A 17,829-nucleotide genomic window follows, 5' to 3' on the forward strand; every position below is an offset into this window, starting at 1 on the left:
TCTTGTGTTGTATTGTTCTTTGTTCTAAATGCCTACAACTCTAATATAATTTGTGCCAAATCAGAAGAAAGAATGGTCCATTTAAAGCCTGAAAATATACATTTCTTTTGATTTACAATCCTAAATTCCTGTATCTCAGTACTAAAAGCAGTATACCTTGCGTTAAAAGTATTGCCATTCATGCTCCTGGGTAAACTTGCACTGCCTATTTCCTACTAGGTATACCCCCAAGGATATCTTCAATCTCTCACTGCTGCAGTCAAGGTTGGCACCTGCTTCTAAAGGGTGACAATCATTCTGAAGTGCCCAAGAACAGGGTGCCTCAAAGACAATTGCTCAAATGGATACAGGTTTACAGAGGAACTCGACTCTCCAATCAGCCTTGGATTGACTTGACAATAATACCTACGCCCAGCTGTTTATTGACCACAGATCAGCATTCAACACAATCATGCCCTCAGTTCTAATCAAACTCCAAAACATGCGCCTCTGAACCTCCTTCTACAACTGGATCTTTCATTGGGAGGCCAAAGTCAAAGCAGATTGGAAACAGCATCTCTTCACTGATGATCAACATCAGTGCACCTCAAGGATGCGTGCTTAGCCCACTGCTCTATTCTCTACACCTATGAATGTGTGGCTAGGCACAGCTCAAACACCATCCATAAATTTGCCAGTGGCACATCTATTGTTGCATCACCACCCGGTATGGAGAGAGCCACTGCACAGGGTCAGAAAAAGACACAAGTTGCCAACTAAACAAGCTCCATCATGGGTATTAGCCTCCCATCAAGGGCATCTTCAAAAGATGATGCCTCAAAAAGGCAGCATACATCATCCAGGACATGCCCTCTTCTAATTGCTATCATCAAGAAGGCAATACAGTAACCTGAAGAGAGACATTTCAATAACAGCTTCTGCTATCGGATTTCTAAATGGACAATGAATTAATAAACACCATTTCACTTCCCCACTCTTTCTGCACTACTTGTATATACAAAATTAAATTTTTTTTCTTATTGTAATTTAGTTTTTCTTAATGTATTGAGGTATATTGCTTCTGCAAAACAACAAATTTCAAAACATAATACAGAGACGAAAAAGGATCCAGTGTTTTCCTGGCATATATGACAAATAAACCCTCTCAGGCTTCCAGCCGGGTACAGATATCAATTTTAATCTAGGTTTTGATGACAAACTCTAACATTGAAACAACAGTTACAATTGATACTTGTATCCACCTGGAAGCCCATGAAGAATTTATGACGAATATTACACCTGAAAAACAAAAAGTCAAATGCTCCACATCAAACACGAGGAAATCTGCAGATGCTGGAAGTTCAAGCAACACACACAAAGTGCTGGTGGAACGCAGCAGGTCAGGCAGCATCCATAGGAAGAAGCAATGTCGACGTTTCGGGCCATCCCGATGAAGGGTCTCAGCCCGAAACGTCGACATTGCTTCTTCCTATAAATGCTGCCTGGCCTGCTGTGTTCCACCAGCATTTTGTGTGTGTTGCTCCACATCAATTGGTTTTCCTTTATCTATTCTATAACCAAAACTTCAAAGAAACTTCAGATAACAAAATTAAGATTAGCTTTATTTATCATAAGCATATTGAAACAGTGAAATGTGAAATGTATTGCTTGGCTCAATGAACAGTGGATTTTGCTGGAGGAGGTGGGGAGCAGCCTGCAAGCATCATCAACATAACATGCCCAAGTCTCACTAGCCCCAAATGGACATCTTTGGAATACAGCACGAAACTGGAGCACCCAGGGTAAACTTATGCAGTCATGGGGAGAACATACAACCTCCTTACAGTGGCAGGAATTGAACCCACTTACCCTTTAAAAGTTATGCTACCATGATACTAAAGTTATGTTCGATAGTCAAGTATAGCTTTCCATAAATCCATACCGACGCTGCTCTTTTTATCCAAAACACTTATAATTATATGCTTAATAGTACAGAAAATGCCAAATTTAATTCAAGTAGGGCTAAGTGGTTAATAGTTCCTCATTTTGATAGCTTGAGAACAAACTTTAAATGTTTGCTATCAAGTCATCAAAAATAATTCTAGAATTTAAAGTACTTCAGAGATGATAATCAAAGCATTGATAATCTCTTCTTCACACACTTGTTCTCAGAGCACCAAATAGACTGCACTGATAGAAGTATTACATCACCAGAAAGTAAAATCAGAAACATGGGGTCCTTGACAGCAGGACAGGAGGAAATTTGAAACAGGTACCACTTATAGCTGCATCTTAAAGTGCAAGACATTAGGTAGGTACTGCAGATAATCACAGTGACCAAGAAAAATGCTCCCCCTTGGAACACAAAGCAGGGTGAGGAATGGCCAGATGACATGAAACATGATCAACGAATCAATTCCGATCGAGGTTAGAGATGGAATCTGATGTACATCAGCTCTGGCAAGGTTTGTAGGCCATTACTTCTGGCAAAGCGAAATGTAACAAACATCACGAATGCAAGAAAGTCTGTGGATGCTAGAAATCCAAAACAAAGTGCTGGAGTAACTCGGGTCAGGCAGCGTCTACAGGAATGAATAGATAGCTGATGTTTTGGGCCAAGACCCTCCTTCAGGACTGAGAAGCAAGGGGAAGATGCCCCAATAAAAAGGTAGGGGGACGTGAAGGAGGCTAACTGAAAGGTGCTTGGTGGAAGATTCACAGGACGAAGTGTTACCTCACCTGGAAAGATTTGGGGCTCTGAACAGAGGCGAGGGAGGTGTCGCACCTGGGCCACTTGCAGGGATAAGTGCTGGGAAGAGCAAATGGATAAGGTAAGCGTGGAGGAAGCAATCCCTGTAGATGTGGGGGTGGTGGGGGTGGGGGAGAGGAGAGAGGAGAGGGGAAGGTGAAGATACATGTTCAATGGCAGGACTGCTTTGGAGATCATGGAAGTTGTGAAGGATGGTGTATTGATGCAGAGGCTGACAGGGTGATAGGAGGGAGAGAGAATGGATTTGAGATGTGAGGACACTGGTTCAGTAGGGCAGGAGCAGGTAGAGACAGTAGGCCTACCCAGACAGTCAGTCCAGTTTGTGCATCTTGATGCTGTTTTGTGCCAAAGGTCGGCTGGCATTTACAGGACTCCCCGTGAATGCAGGGCAACACGTATCGGCCAGACGGGATGCACTGTGGAAATGTGCATCAAGGAGCACAGGAGGTGCATCTGCTTGGGTTACCTGGAGAAATGCAGTAGCAGAACATGCATTCACAATGGCCATAGGATTGACTTCGACAGTACAAAACTACCATGTCACACCAATAGTTTTTGGGACCGCCTGGTGAAGGAAGCCATTGAAATAAAACTAGAGGAAAATAATTTTAAGACGGAAGTCTCGCTCCAAGTAAGAACAGGAATTCTATTGTAAACAAGGTGGGAGAACGGAAATCTGATTGGATGAGGACTAACCAATCAGGAGGGACGGAATACAGAGGTACAAATACCACTGGACTAGACCTGCTCAGGCACCACCCCTGAAGATGGCAGAGTTTGTCATCAAAACATCAGTTATAATCAATACCTGTACCTGGCTGGAAGCCTGAGAAGAATTTATTCACCATCCATAGAATTGCTGACATCGAGCAGTGGAAAGGGTGAGCAGTTTCAAGTTCTTGGGCGTCAATATGTGAGGATCTATCCTGGGCCCAACATACTGAAGTAATTTCAAAGAAGGTACAACAGCGACTATATTTTATTAGGAGTTTGAGGAGATTTGGTGTCTTATCAAAGACATAAACAAATTTATTCAAGTGTACCGTACAGAGCATTTTAATTGGTGGCATCAACGTTTGGTATGGAAGGAACACTGCAGAGGACCTGATAAAGCTGCAGAGTGTTGTAAACTCAGCAGGCTTCATCATAGGCACTAGCCTCTGCAGCACTGAGGACACATTCAGAAGATGGAATCCATCACCTAGGACTTGCCCTCTTTGCATTACTCCTATCAAGATGGAGGAACAGAAGCCTGAAGACAGACACTCAATATTTCAGGAATAGCATCTTCCCCTTCGCCATCAGAGTTTTAAATGGACAATGAACCCATGAAGACTTCCTCCTATTTTCTCCCTCTCTTTTTGCACTGTACTGCTGCCATAAAACAAATCTCACAACCTAGGCCAGTAATATTAAACTGGATTCTGATATGCCTGGTGCTGCTATCACATTGGAAGTGTCAGCACAATGGATGGATCGTTGAATGTTGAGGCTTATCCAGAGGTTATTAAAATTCAAATTCTCTAAACCACTGATAGGAGACATAAGACTTAGCTAACAAAGCAATTAAGAGATAGTGCAGTGCTGCTGAGATAGAAACAAACTTACTGAATCCATTTGACTACTACTTTCATTTCTCACATTCCTAGTATCCATTACTGATAAAGCCCTAAACACTCCACTCATTCAAAACACCTTAAGGGCATTTTCAAAGTCCCGTGGGGAAAAAAGTATTCCCTTCATTTCTCAAGAACCCTAGACTGAGATTACTTACAAAGAGATGTCATGTGAAAGCACTTCCTATTGATGGTCAGAAAGGACTACAATCTACAAATCAGCAAACAGGAATTAGACAAGGGCAGCAGAAACAGACAAAACAAGTCTTTGTTCATGCTATGCTGTTTCAGGAATGGAACTGGCCATTTTGTGAGACAACTTAATGATAGCAACTGAATGTGGATACAAGAAATTTCTAACGATCTGCTTAAACCTGAGACCATTCTCAGAAAATTTGTTTATGTAAAATGCTGGCTTGCAGAAGGAACAGGCTATCATCCAATTACCTGGTGACATAGTTAGACTGGGTTGAACCTCTGTTAGAACAAAATAAATCACCTCAGGCACAAGGCTACTGGAAAGGGCCATTAAGCAATACCGCTTGTAGACCCGGGCAATATCCAATGATAGGCTAACACAGGTCAGATGACCTCTAACCAACAAAAGTGAATCATCAACCGATCAGGAAAAAATAAGAATGGAGAATTTTGGGAGTACTGGCAGCAACAACACTCAGACCAACCATTGCAGAAGTTGCTGACCCCATGGTCAGAAACATGGAGATTACTGTGGGACCAAGAACGCAGTGAGCAGTGTAGACCCCCCCCCCCCCCCCTTCCCCAGGCATCACCTTTTCTTTTCAACTGTTCATGGAGGGTCAGGGAAGCCTAGATGTGCAAACAGGTATTCAATTGGGTAAATTTCATGTGTTTATGAACTGGGCCGATGAAGGTGTTTGTCAGTAAATATAGATTTTCTCTTTCCCTTACTAATCATTATTGGGGGTAACAATATCAGTGTAACACAAGCATGCAGAAGACGTGCAAACCAAAGGTGGGCTGTTCAATATTCCCAAGAACCCAATCTCTCTGCCCAACAAGCATCAGTAGAAGCTGCAATCCTGCACAAGACTCTTGATGTCAAAATGGAATAGAAGCATGTTATCAACTTCAAGGGACTGCTTAATTATGATACATACATTGTTAGTTACTCATTCTAGTCTACCTATACAGTACATTCCCTGCCCTAATGTCCAGGCTCACCTACAAGTTTATCAGCTATTACAGTTTAATATCCTTGCCACCAACAGGTACACCGACAGCACGCTTCTACTGTCCTTAATTCAGGAATACCTACATTGCTGACCTACATCTGCCTATTCTCTGTAGCTTAAAACACAATATTTGATAATTTCCCCAATTCTTATGGAAGATCATCAATCCAAAACATTAATTTTGCTCCACTCCACCAACATTTAACCTGCTGAATATCTCCATCAGTTTATGATTTTATTCCTACACCATGTCCTTGAAGTCCAACCTATCCACGCTCTTTGCACCCAGCCCCCTTACCTACCTTAGAATCAGATTTATTATCACCGGCATGTGACGTGAAATTCGTTAACTTAGCAGTTCAGTGCAGTAAACACAGAAAAAAAACAAAATAACAATAATAAGAAAATCACTTACTATATACGTATATTGAATAGATTAAAAACCATGCAAAAAACTGAAACACTATAGATTAAAAAAAGGGCTCGATGTCCACTTAGGAATCGGATGGCACAGGGGTTAGAAGCTGTTCCTGAATCACTGAGTGTGTACCTTCTGTACCTCCTACCCGATGGTAACAGTTAGTTAAGTCTACCCCATACATCAACCCCCGGCCACACTCACGCCTTCCATATGTAGTCCCATTACGTGGCACACCTTCACCATACATACCCAATCCCTCTATCCGGGTGCAACCACACCCCGCACACCCTGTTGTACCCGCACTATGCCCAGTCAACCTCCGTAGTCCTGTATGCATTCATGTGAACTTCTCCCCAACTAACCCTATGCAAAGCGTACCTGTTTGTACATTACCGCTCCTGTATCCCAGAGTAATTATGCACTCTTATCTATGACAGCTAATGTACCTGATCTTTCGCTACAGTGAACATCCCCATCCCTGACCAGTACCCTCGTCGGCGCGCAATTCTTACCGCGGTGCAGGTAAGCAAGCAGTGTGCGTGCACTGACCAGTGCCCGGACAGGACGGTGAGGATGTGCGCGATTCCCAGTGCGGCGAGCGCGATGAGACCCGCCTCCGGGTACTGGCTGACCCCGTAGCGGCACACCCACAGGTAGAGCCAGGCGACGTAGAGCGCCGCGAAGGGCCCAAGGGTACCGTGCAGCAGCCAGTGCCGGCGGCGATAGAGCGACACGCTCTCCACCAGCTCATCGCGGAGGACGGCCGCCCGCCTAGCCTTAGTGTCCGCTTCCACCGCGCTCATCGCCGGACTGGGAAAGACAGGCCCCACATCGTGACGCTGCACAGCAACCGGCATCTCCCCCACGTGATCCCGAGGCGAATTTACTACCACATCCGGCTCACGTGACTGACGTGGCAACCATATTTCCGCTAAGAATATCACGGAACTGCTTGTTTTACCCCACACTTAGAGCTACTCCTTCCGTCCAACTGGCGCGGCTTCCTCTTTCTGACTGATTATTCTACAGAATGGCAGCAGCTGCCGCCTGGATTTGCAGGTAGCACCCAACATCGAATCAGAAGGGAGCCAATAATGATGGTCAGTCAGCTGGTGCAATAAGATGCGGCGGCTGCAGGACAGTGGGCGGGGCTTTCCCCGTGGACCAATCAGCATCGCGGTCTGTTCCCTTCCTCCCGTAACCTTGGCGCTGCCGGTCAGTGTGGATGTTCCTGCACCATGTGAGTGGGGAGGGTACTGTCTGGTTTATTGAGGGGGATCGTGGTGGGGGAGAAAGAACGGGGTCGTGGTATTTTACTGGCACTGGGACAATGGGAAAGAATAACGTCTAGGCTTTTGAACTAATGATGTTTAAATACTGAACGAAAGTTGGAGTAGACAGCGAAAAGCTTGTTCTGTATAGTGTTTGCAGGTCAGGTCATTCCACAGTGCTTTGAGCTAAAATCATAAGAAGGTAGACTTAAGGCAGAGAGTACAGTAGATATGATAAGAAAGTTATACAGTGAAAAAGTACAGAATGGGCCATTGATCAACCCATTCATGCTGATCCTTTTGCAAAACTACAGTAATCCTATTTGTACATGCCTTGCCTATTTGACTATCTGTACAAATAGACCAAAGCCAAATCATATGCCAATCAGCTGTAAAATGGCTCTCTGCAATAACTACCCCCTTCGGTGCTACCTTTACAACAGCTCTATCAGAATCAGGTTTAACTTCACCAGCATATGTCGTGAAATTTGTTAACTTTGCAGCAGCGCTACAGTACAATACAGGATAATAGGAAAAAAAACTGAATTGCTGTAAATATATATACTGTGAAATTGATCTGGCCAGTTAGAATGCTCTCCATGGTACATCTATAGAAATTTGGGCATGTACAAACAAGCTGGAGGAACTCAGCAGGTCGGGCAGCATCCATTGAAACAAGCAATCAACATTTCGGGCCAAGACCCATCGTCAGGACTGAAAAAGGAGGGGGCAAGGGCCCTATCAGTCCTGACGAAGGGTCTCGGCCAGAAACGTTGATTGCTCGTTTCAATGGATGCTGCCCGACCTGCTGAGTTCCTCCAGCTTGTTTGTACATGTTGATTTGACCACAGCATCTGCAGTGTACTTTGTGTATGGAAATTTGGGAGTGTTTTAGGTGACATACCAAATCTCCTCAAACTCCTAATGAAAGAAATATTGTCACTGTCTTGCCTTCTTTATAGCTATGGTGCTTTGCTCCTGAAAACCTAGTTGTAACCTGAAGAGAGTGCCAAGACAAAAATTACCTCTAACATGGGAGACAGTGGCAGTATAATGAGCAGAAAAGGGCTGGCTGAAAGAAAGCTGGAGATGTTCAGGTGTAATGTTCTGAAAAAGTGATGTTTCTAAGTCATTGCCCTAAATACGTCAGACTTTAACATACATAACCTAGTTTCTGAAAACTTAAATTACACATTTCAATTTTATTTCTTTTTAAATTAATCATAATATTATTTATAATTGCACTTGCTCTTCCAAATTAAAAAAAAGTATATCTAATCTTTACTCTGTTTTATCGGCAGGCAAGCTGCTTTTGAGATAACCGCACGCTACTGTTCTAAGGAAATGGAGGCATATGGGGAATGCGTCACATTGAACCCATCCTCGTGGCAGAGGGACTGTCATCAGCTGAAAACCACGGTTGCACAGTGCACATCATCACAGTGAGTTTGATTAGGAGCAGCTGGATAATAATTGTTTGAGTCTCCAGTGAGTGAAGAGCATTGAAGGTGCCATTGAGGATCTGCTGGTTATGCCCAAGTCCATAATGAGAAGTCTTAGGTAGCTGTGGCACTAACAACAATACTAGGTGTGATGTTAAAACAAGGCCACTCCATTGAAATAAGAGTCCCCTATGTAGTAAAAGGGTGAGGAAGAATTTTCACAGTATCTAGGTATCTAGTACCTTGTCACCATTTCTGTACCTAACATTTTTAAAAATCTGATTATCTTCACGTTGCTGTTTTTGGGGTTCACTGTGCTTAAGTTGTTTAGTGCATTTTCTGCATTGCAACAGTGACTAAATTATTAGAGAGCTGGTCATTGAAAGCACTTTACATAGAGTTTACAACTTAGCCCTTTGGCACAAGCCTTTCCACTAAACTCTCTAGCTTTAGATTCCTCTGCAATGAGGAAAAGTTTTCTAATATATATGCCATTCATAATTTTGTATTATACAGTATTTAGTTTGATATGTCACATGTACAACCCTAAGGTTAAGTTTCTTGTAGGCTTTCACAGTAAATACAAGAGACAACAGAATCTATGAAAGACTGCCCCTAACAGGGCAAATAATCGTTAAGCAGAAGACCAACAAACTGCAAGTACAAAAAGAAAAAACAGAAATAATAATATCAAGAACATGAGAACAAGAGTCCTTGATTGTTGTGGAATCAGTTCATTGATGATGCAAGAGCCTGAGGGTTGTGAGGTAATTGTTTCTGAACTTGATGGTGTGAGTCCTGAGACTCCTGTTACTTCTTTCTGTTGGCAGCAGCAAGAAGAGAGCACGGCCTGGATAGTGGGGACCCTTGATGATGGATGTTGCTTTCCTGTGACAGCACTCTGTGTCGATGTGCTCAGTGGTGGGGAGGACTTTACCCGTGATGAACTGAGCCATATCCACTATTTTTTGTAGGCTTTTCTATTCAAGAGCACTGATGCAACTAATCAATATCCTCTCCACCACACATCTATAGAAGTTTGTGAAAGTTTTATATGACTTTCCGAATCTTCACAAACTTCTAAGGAAGCAGAGGCCATGCTTTCTTTGTAATGGCACTTGCTTTTTACTGCTGTTATGAATGTACCACAGCTCTGAGGGGCCGAAGGGTGCGGGGTAGCCCCCTCCTTTGTGAGAATCGCAAGATCACTACTGATTTGGGTCAGGACACCCAGGAAATGAGAGAGAGACGTGCGGAACGGCTCGTTCCCCGGCGATATAAAGCTACGGGACACGGCCATTGTCTCTTGAAGACGAACTTGTGTATTGCAATACTGTGCTACGTGGAAGCCCTCAGGCAAAGTGGGCTGGTTGAGGGAGGGATTGCCTCACCCCAACCTGATTGACATCTGAGACCCTGTGAGTCAGGATAAAAGAGGGTCAGAAGAAACGCTAGCGATCCCGTAATAGCAGAAGCCGGTGGGGAGGCCATGTGCATTCGGTTCCATTTGCCCCGGAACCGGTGCCCTTTTACTACGGAAAAACGGCTTTTAGCTAACAACGGGGAAACCAACTTCCAATGACTTGAAGGATTAACATCATAAAAGGATTGGGCAAGTTTCAAACCCGTCTTTCTCTCAAACCAAAACGCTGCAGCGTGAACGAACTAACAGTGACTTTTATATTTCCATCGGACAATACATTATCCCCTAGACAATGATAGAGCTATTTCTTATTGATTATTATTATACCCACGCGTTTAGATTTAGTATTGACGACGTATATTATCTGTATGGCTGCATTGATATTATTTTGTGTATTTTTATCAATAAATACTGTTAAAAATAGTACCATCAGACTTCAACGGACCTCTCTATCTTTGCTGGTAAGTGATGCAGTTACGGGGTTCGTAACACTGCCCTGTGTACAAAACTAGCCAGGGAGTTAAACAGCTTCACAAAAATCACCTGAGCCAAAAGTTTTCTTCCAGGGTTGAGAAAATTGTTTGATAAGGTACTGCTATTTCATGGGCAACTAAAGAGTAGATGGAGATAGGTGTTTTCCTTCCATGTTTGCTTCGTCGAAATCCAAATTAACCCGTGCAGGAAATAATGTAAAAACAGCTTTACCAACAGGAAGTGATGTTTGTACAAGACAAACAGTGCCTCTAGAGGCAGAACACTCCTGGCCCGACATCCATCTACTGAAACTTTTTAAAAGTCAAATGATCTTTGGAGCATAGAAGGTTGAGGGGGGGACTTGATAGAGGTATTTAAAATTATGAAGAGAGTTGACATGGATAGGCTTTTTTCATTGAGAGTAGGGGAGATTCAAACAAGAGGACATGAGTTGAGAGTTAAGGGGCAAAAGTTTAGGGGTAACACGAGGAGGAATTTCTTTACTCAAAGAGTGGTAGCTGTGTGGAACGAGCTTCCAGTAGAAGTGGTAGAGGCAGGTTTGATTTTGTTACTTAAAAAAAAATTGGATAGGTATATGGACAGGAAAGGAATGGAAAGTTATGGGCTGAGTGCAGGTAGGTGGGACTAGGTGAGAGTAAGCGTTCGGCACAGACTAGAAGGGCCGAGATGGCCTGTTTCCGTACTGTAATTGTTATATGGTTATATGATCATTTCATTATGTGTTCGGCAAAAGAATGGGCAATATCAGAAACTAGTATTGAACCAGTCTTGCTGCGCAGTTTTTAACTGTTCTCACTTCAGAAATGTCATCTTTGATGATGTACTTGCTCATGGTAATGTCTGACTAGTGACGTGATGCTCACCCAGAATGACGGATGGTTGTGGTACCTCTGAAGGGTTTGTGCTCTCGTAAAGCATCCTCCAACTTGCTGTAGCACCTCAGAGTCAAGAAAGGGACAGAGTTCACTGAGAACTGGATTGGAAGATGGTCCTGCTTTGTGATGCACTGCACTTCCTTGGTCTTTGGACAACAAGAAGGATTCTAACCTTTTCCCGATTCAGTTACTCTCTAGCTTGCCTGTATTTGGTTGAGCAGAGGTAGTTATGTCAGGGTGCTTGGTTTGCCATCTTCTCTTTCATGAGATACTAATCTCACAGGGTCTGAAATGACATGGGCATCCGTGCTTCCAGACATTAGTCTTGCAGGTGCTGACAGTGGGTTGATGATCTCCATCAAGGCAAACTTCTCCCACGATGACACAACCCAGGTCCAGTCATTGGGCAAAAGGTACATCGAACCAACCAATACGCTGTTCACGTATCGTGTGCATGGATGGGGTCTCAGCCAAGCACCTGGAGAAGCTCATCAGAAGAGTCATGGAAGAATCTTGTCAGCTATATCCTTAGGATGTGGATGATTGCTTGCAGGGGTTGGGATTTCATCCCTGCCATTAGGAATATAGTCACACTCACTGAAGGTTGGCAAGGGTAAGAACACCTTCTGTTGACTCCACAACAGGTCCACTGACTCTTCTTCCTGAAACGTCTCGTGTCTTGGAACATGTCTTTAGAGTGTCTGAGCAGACTGAACCTTGCTGGGTGCATCAAAGAATGTAACCTTTGCCAATGACACATTGCTCTGATCATACAATATCCGGAGATTGCGGAGGCATTAGTAATGATCTTTCAAGAATCACTAGATCCTGGAATGGTTCCGGAAGACTGGAAAATTGCAAATGTCATTCCACTGTTCAAGAAGGGAAAGAGTAGAAGAAAGTAAACCGTAGGCCAGTTAGTCTGACCTCACTAGTTGGGAAGATGTTGGAGTCAATTATTAAGGATGAGGTCTCAGGGTACTTGGAGGCAGATCAAATATTAGATCATACTAAGCGTGGTTTCCTCAAGGGAAAATCCTTCCTGACAAATCTGTTGGAATTCTTTGATGAAATAATAAGTAGGATAGACAAAGGAGAATTGGTTGATGTTGTGTACTTGGATTTTCAGAAGGCCTTTAACAAGGTGCCACACATGAGCCTGCTTAACAAGCTATGAGTCCATGGTATTACAGGAAAGATTCTAGCATAGATAAAGCAGTGACTGATTGGCAGAAGGCAAAGAATGGGAATAAGGGGAGCATTTTCTTTTGGCTGGCAGTGACTAGTGGTGTTCCACCGGGGTCTGTGTTGGGTTACTGATACTGATTCTTTTTATATTATATGTCAATAATTTGAATGATGGACTTGATGGCTTTGTTGCAAAGTTTGCAGATGAAATGAAGACTGGAGAGGCAGGTTGTTTTGAGCAAGTAAAGAGGCTACAGAAGGACTTGGACAGATTCGGAGACTGGGCAAAGAAATGGTAGATGGAAACAGTGTTGGGAAGTGTATGGTCACACACTTTGGTAGAAGAAATGAAAGGTTGATTATTTTCTAAATGGAGAGAAAATACAAAAAAATTGAGGCACAAAGGGACTTGGGAGTCCTGTTCAGGATTAAGAAGTTAATTTGCAGCTTGAGTCTATGGTGAGGAAGACAAATGTAATGTTAACATTCATTTCCAGAGGCCTAGAATATTAAAAAAGGATGTAATGTTGAGACTGGTAAAGCACTGGTGAGGCCCCACTTGGAATATTGTGAGCAGATTTGTGCCTCTTAGAAAGGATGTGCTGAAACTGGGGAGGGTTCAAAGAAGGCTCATGAAAATGATTCCAGGGTTGAATTGCTTGTCATATGAAGAGCATTTGATGGCTCTGGGCCTGTTCTCACTGGAATTCACAAGAGTGAGGGGTGACCTCATTGAAACCTATTGAATGGTGAAAGGCCTTGATAGAGTGGATGTGGAGAGGATGTTTCCTGTGGTGGGAGAGTCTGAGAAGACACAGTCTCAGAATAGAGGGGTCCAATCACAAACAAGAAGAAATCTGCAGTGCTGGAAATCTGAGCAATACACGCAAAATACTAGAGGAACTCAGCAAGCCAGGCAGCATCTACGGAAAAAGTACAGTTGATGTTTCGGGCATTTTAAAACCCATAACTTAGTTATCAATGTGCACTGCCCTAACCCTTGTAGCATGTGGCAATGTCTCCCCACCAAGCCACTTACAGAGAAGGTCTAGCTCTTCACTGGGTTTGAGACTTAGTCCTGCCACAGTACTATGAAAGTGATACTTCCAGGACAGATAACTAGTAGGCACTTTTATTTCTGCTAAGGCAGCCTGAGCTTTTCACTCTTCCCCCAAGCACACTTAATGCAGCCTGTACACACGCACTCTCCATGACTATACAAGTTTATGTGAGCCTTCTCCATTTGTATCTCTGCTTCTCGCTGCTTCATCGCTGGCGTGAGCTCGTGTTGCACCTATACTGATAGTGGACTCCTTCAAGAGACGCGAAAACACAGCGATGTACTGCATTCTGACCTAGTTCCTGGCGACTGACATTGCTCAGGTTGGAAGCAGACATTATAGTGTACGGCGTTCAGCCATGTCTCCAATTGGCAGGCAAAGCCTTTGAAGACAAGTTATCTTTTCGCTCTACTGCCCTCATGGATCATTGTGTACAAAGCTAGGCAGAGAGTTGGTACTGTGTCAAAAAAACACCCAAGTGGAAGCTTTCTTCAGGGTTTTTAATGAGAAAACATTTTGAAAAGATATTGCTTCAAATAAAGGGTGGGTGGAGGTGGATGTCTTTCTACCATCTTTGCTGCAAGTCGAAATCCAAATCAATCCACGCAGGAAGTGATGTAGAACAACAGATTACAAACGAAGTGATGTTTGCACAAAGCGAACTGCATACAAAATGAATAGCGCCCCCTAGAGGCAGAATGTGTGTGCTGGGACCAGAACAGTTTCTCTGAAATTATAACATCAAGAAATTTAAATTTGATGACTCTTTCCACCTCTGAAAGCCTGATGAGAACTGACACATGGGCCTCTGGTTTCGTCCTGAAGTCAATAATCAGCTCCTTGGTCTATCAGGTTCTATCTCAATCTCCACTGCAAGGAAAATCAACTTATCCTATCTCTTCATAACTGAAAAGTTCCATCACAGGTAGCATCTCCTCCACATCCTTTTCAGTGCAGTATATTATGGTTCGGTGACCAGATTTGTAAAAGTACTTCAGCTGTGGTTTAACCAATGTTTATAAAGTTGCATTGACCTTTCTGCTCTTGTATGCTTACCCCAGCTAACGAAGGGAGCTATCCTATATGGCTTCTTCATCATTTTATCCACCTATGCTGTCACTTTCAAAAATTCATGGACGTATACACCAAGGTCTCTGTTTCTTATTACTCAATTGGCCCCTACCATTCACTGTGCCTGTCCTTCCTTTATTAGGCATTCAAACAAAAACATCACCTCACTGGATGATGATTACTTTTCACCTGCTATTGTTCTGTGGCAGGAATTCCCAACCTTTTTTATGCCGTGGATTAGTACCATTAGTCATCTGGAAAGAAAATGGATCCATCAGGCAGACGCAGCATGGATTCAGCGAAGGCAGGTCCTGTTTGAAAAACTTACTGCAGTTCTTTGAGGATATAACAAGCGCAGTGGATAGAAGTAACAGATGGGCGTTACATACTTAGATTGCTAGAAGGCAATCGATACGGTACTGCATAAAAGACTTAACATACAGTTGGGGGCAATGTATTAGCATGGGCAGAGAATTGGTTAACTAATAGAAAGCAGAGAGTTGGGATTTCTGTGATTGATAATCTGCTTGGTGGTAAGCAGTGTGCTGCAGGGGTTGGTGATAGGCCTGCAACTGTTCATGATATACATTCACAATCTTGAAAAGGGGACCGAGTGTAGTGTATCTAAGTTTGATAATGACACTAAACTGAGTGGAAAAGCAAATTGTGCAGGGGATACAGAAAGTCTGCAGAGAGATATAAATGGGTTGAGTGGGCAAGGATCTGGCAGATGGAGTGCAATGTTGGCAAATGCGAGGTCATCCACTTTGGAAGGAAAAATGAAAGATCAAATTATTCTTTAAATAGAAAACGATTGCAGCGTGATGCTATGCAGAAGGTCTTGGGAGTGCTTGTGCATGAATTACAAAGGGTTGGTTTGCAGGTGCAGCAGGCTATCAAAAAGGTAAATGGAATGTTGGCCTTCATTGCTAGAGGGATTGAATTTGAGAGCAGGGAGGTTATGATACAACTGTATAGGGTACTTGTGAGGCCACATCTGTGTGCAATTCAGGTCTCCTTACTTGAGGAAGGATATACTGGCTTTGGAGGCGATGCAGAGGAGGTTCACCAGGTTGATTCCAGAGATGAGGGGCTTAGATTATGAGGAGAGTTTAAGTTGACTGGGTCAGTACTCACTGGAATTCAGAAGGATGAGAGAGAAACATATAAAATTATGAAAGGGATAGTAAGATAGAGGCAGGAAAGTTGTTTCCAGTGGTAGGTAAGACTAGAACTAGGGACATAGCCTCAAGATTCAGGGAAGTAAATTTAGGATGGAGATGAGGAAGTGCTTTTCCCACAGAGTGGTGAATCCATGGAATTCTCTGCCCAATGAAGCAGTGGAGGCTTCCTCAGTAAATATATTTAAGACAAGATTGGATGGATTTTTGCATAGTAGTGGAATTAAGGGTTATGGGGAAAAGGCAGGTAGGTAGAGATGAGTTCATGGTCAGATCAGCCATGATCTTATTGAATGGCGGAGCAGGCTTGACAAGCCAGATGGCCTACTCTTGCTCCTATTTCTTACGTTATATTCATTAAGCAAGGGGCCTGCCTAGGTTCTACCTGTCTTGTCACCCCATAGCCTATAACTGTCTCAGTATCAGCAGCAGCACCACCAATTCTGATGTCATCTGCAGACTTACTAATCATACCTCCTCCATTCTCACCCAGATAGTAAAATTTCATTACAAACAATAGTGTCCCATCACCATCTCTTGGAGATACCTCTAAGCACAGGCTTCAAATCATAGAAATGACCCTGTATCATCACCAGTAAATGAAAATCAATGATGCTGGAAATGTGAAATAAAATCGGAAAATGCTGAAAAACGTGGCACATCATGCAGCATCTGTGGAAGGAGAAACAGTTGATGCAGGGGTTCCCAACCTGGGGTGCATGGAGCCCTTGCTTAATGGTATCAGACCATGGCATAAAAAAGTTTGGGAACCCCTTGAGTTAATGGGGCAAGTTTGGGATCTTTCATCAAAAAAGAAAGAGTGAATATGGGGGAGAGCAAAGGGTGGAATTAAGGGAATATATTCAATAGGATAAAATAATTAGGCTACTTAAGGGGCAATTAACCTGATGCTGAGAACATGGGATAGGGAAGGCGAGTGATATCTCATAGACTTTCTTTGCCTTCCTAATCTATTTTAAGGTACCTAAAAGATCTCTGCTGTTTTCAATTCTATATCCTTTTTAATATAGCCCTCCATATCCAGGCTTCCTCCACTATCACCTTCTACCTCCTATTTTTTTTGGTGGCATCCGTTAGTCTCGTGAGACCATGGATCTGTGCCTGGGAGGTTTCCAGGGTGCAGGCCTGGGCAAGATTTTATGGAAGACCGGCAGTTGCCCATGCAGCGTCTCCCCTCTCCACGCCACTGATGTTGTCCAAGGGAAGGGTAAGGGCTGATACAACTTGGCACCGGTGTCGTCGCAGGAGTTGCCAGAACAAGGTTGAAGGCAACGTCGGACTACCTTAGGGACTCCAGCTCTGGATTTGTCCTCAGGGTTTATTCCCCAAGCCTTTCCCATGAATGGGTATGGCCTCAAGACAGCAGAGGTTTGAAGTCAGAGTTTTCTCTCTCTCAGATGGACTGCCTTCCCAGGCTGACGAGCTCCATCTACCCAAAGCACTGGTTTTAAGGCGCCAGGACCTGCCTTCACCCCTCCTCCTGTCAGTAGAAACAGTTCCGCCGGGCTTAGAGGCTAAGCCACACCAGAAGGCCAGGAGTTGGGCTTGGTTGTCAGAGGTTATTTGAGTCATATGCCATGAGGAGTACTTTTAGATAGTGGGAGCTTGTCCCCACTACCACTCCTCGGCTTGACAACCTTAGGAGCAAACTTCCTATTACAAAGTAAATTTTGATCCAATTTGTTAAGTTGTTCTTTGTCCGATGGGCTCTCACCATGTGGACTAGTTTCTAATCTTAAACCTGGAGGACTTGTTGGAGAGAAATTAAGTTTGCAAAAGTGCACATACCTCATCAATATAT

The 17,829-nt window shown here is 43.4% G+C and overlaps 2 protein-coding genes across 2 annotated transcripts in view; one reads left to right on the forward strand and one right to left on the reverse strand.

Annotated features, from left to right (window-relative positions):
* Positions 1 to 7,013, reverse strand: part of atp13a1 (ATPase 13A1) — an 81,607-nt gene extending 74,594 nt beyond the window's left edge. The window contains exon 1 of the mRNA XM_059992107.1: positions 6,513 to 7,013. Coding sequence (XP_059848090.1) covers positions 6,513 to 6,857 — 345 coding nt within the window. The 5' untranslated portion in view covers positions 6,858 to 7,013. The remainder of the gene's footprint in view (positions 1 to 6,512) is intronic.
* A 78-nt stretch (positions 7,014 to 7,091) lies between these two features.
* The window catches only part of LOC132406443 (coiled-coil-helix-coiled-coil-helix domain-containing protein 5), a 36,575-nt gene continuing 25,837 nt past the window's right edge, over positions 7,092 to 17,829 (forward strand). Inside the window, exons 1-2 of the mRNA XM_059992108.1 lie at positions 7,092 to 7,240; positions 8,573 to 8,713. Of these exons, the coding sequence (XP_059848091.1) occupies positions 7,239 to 7,240; positions 8,573 to 8,713 (143 nt within the window). The 5' untranslated portion in view covers positions 7,092 to 7,238. The remainder of the gene's footprint in view (positions 7,241 to 8,572; positions 8,714 to 17,829) is intronic.

Source organism: Hypanus sabinus, chromosome 16 (assembly GCF_030144855.1).
Source record: "Hypanus sabinus isolate sHypSab1 chromosome 16, sHypSab1.hap1, whole genome shotgun sequence".
In the NCBI taxonomy this organism is placed as follows: domain Eukaryota; kingdom Metazoa; phylum Chordata; class Chondrichthyes; order Myliobatiformes; family Dasyatidae; genus Hypanus; species Hypanus sabinus.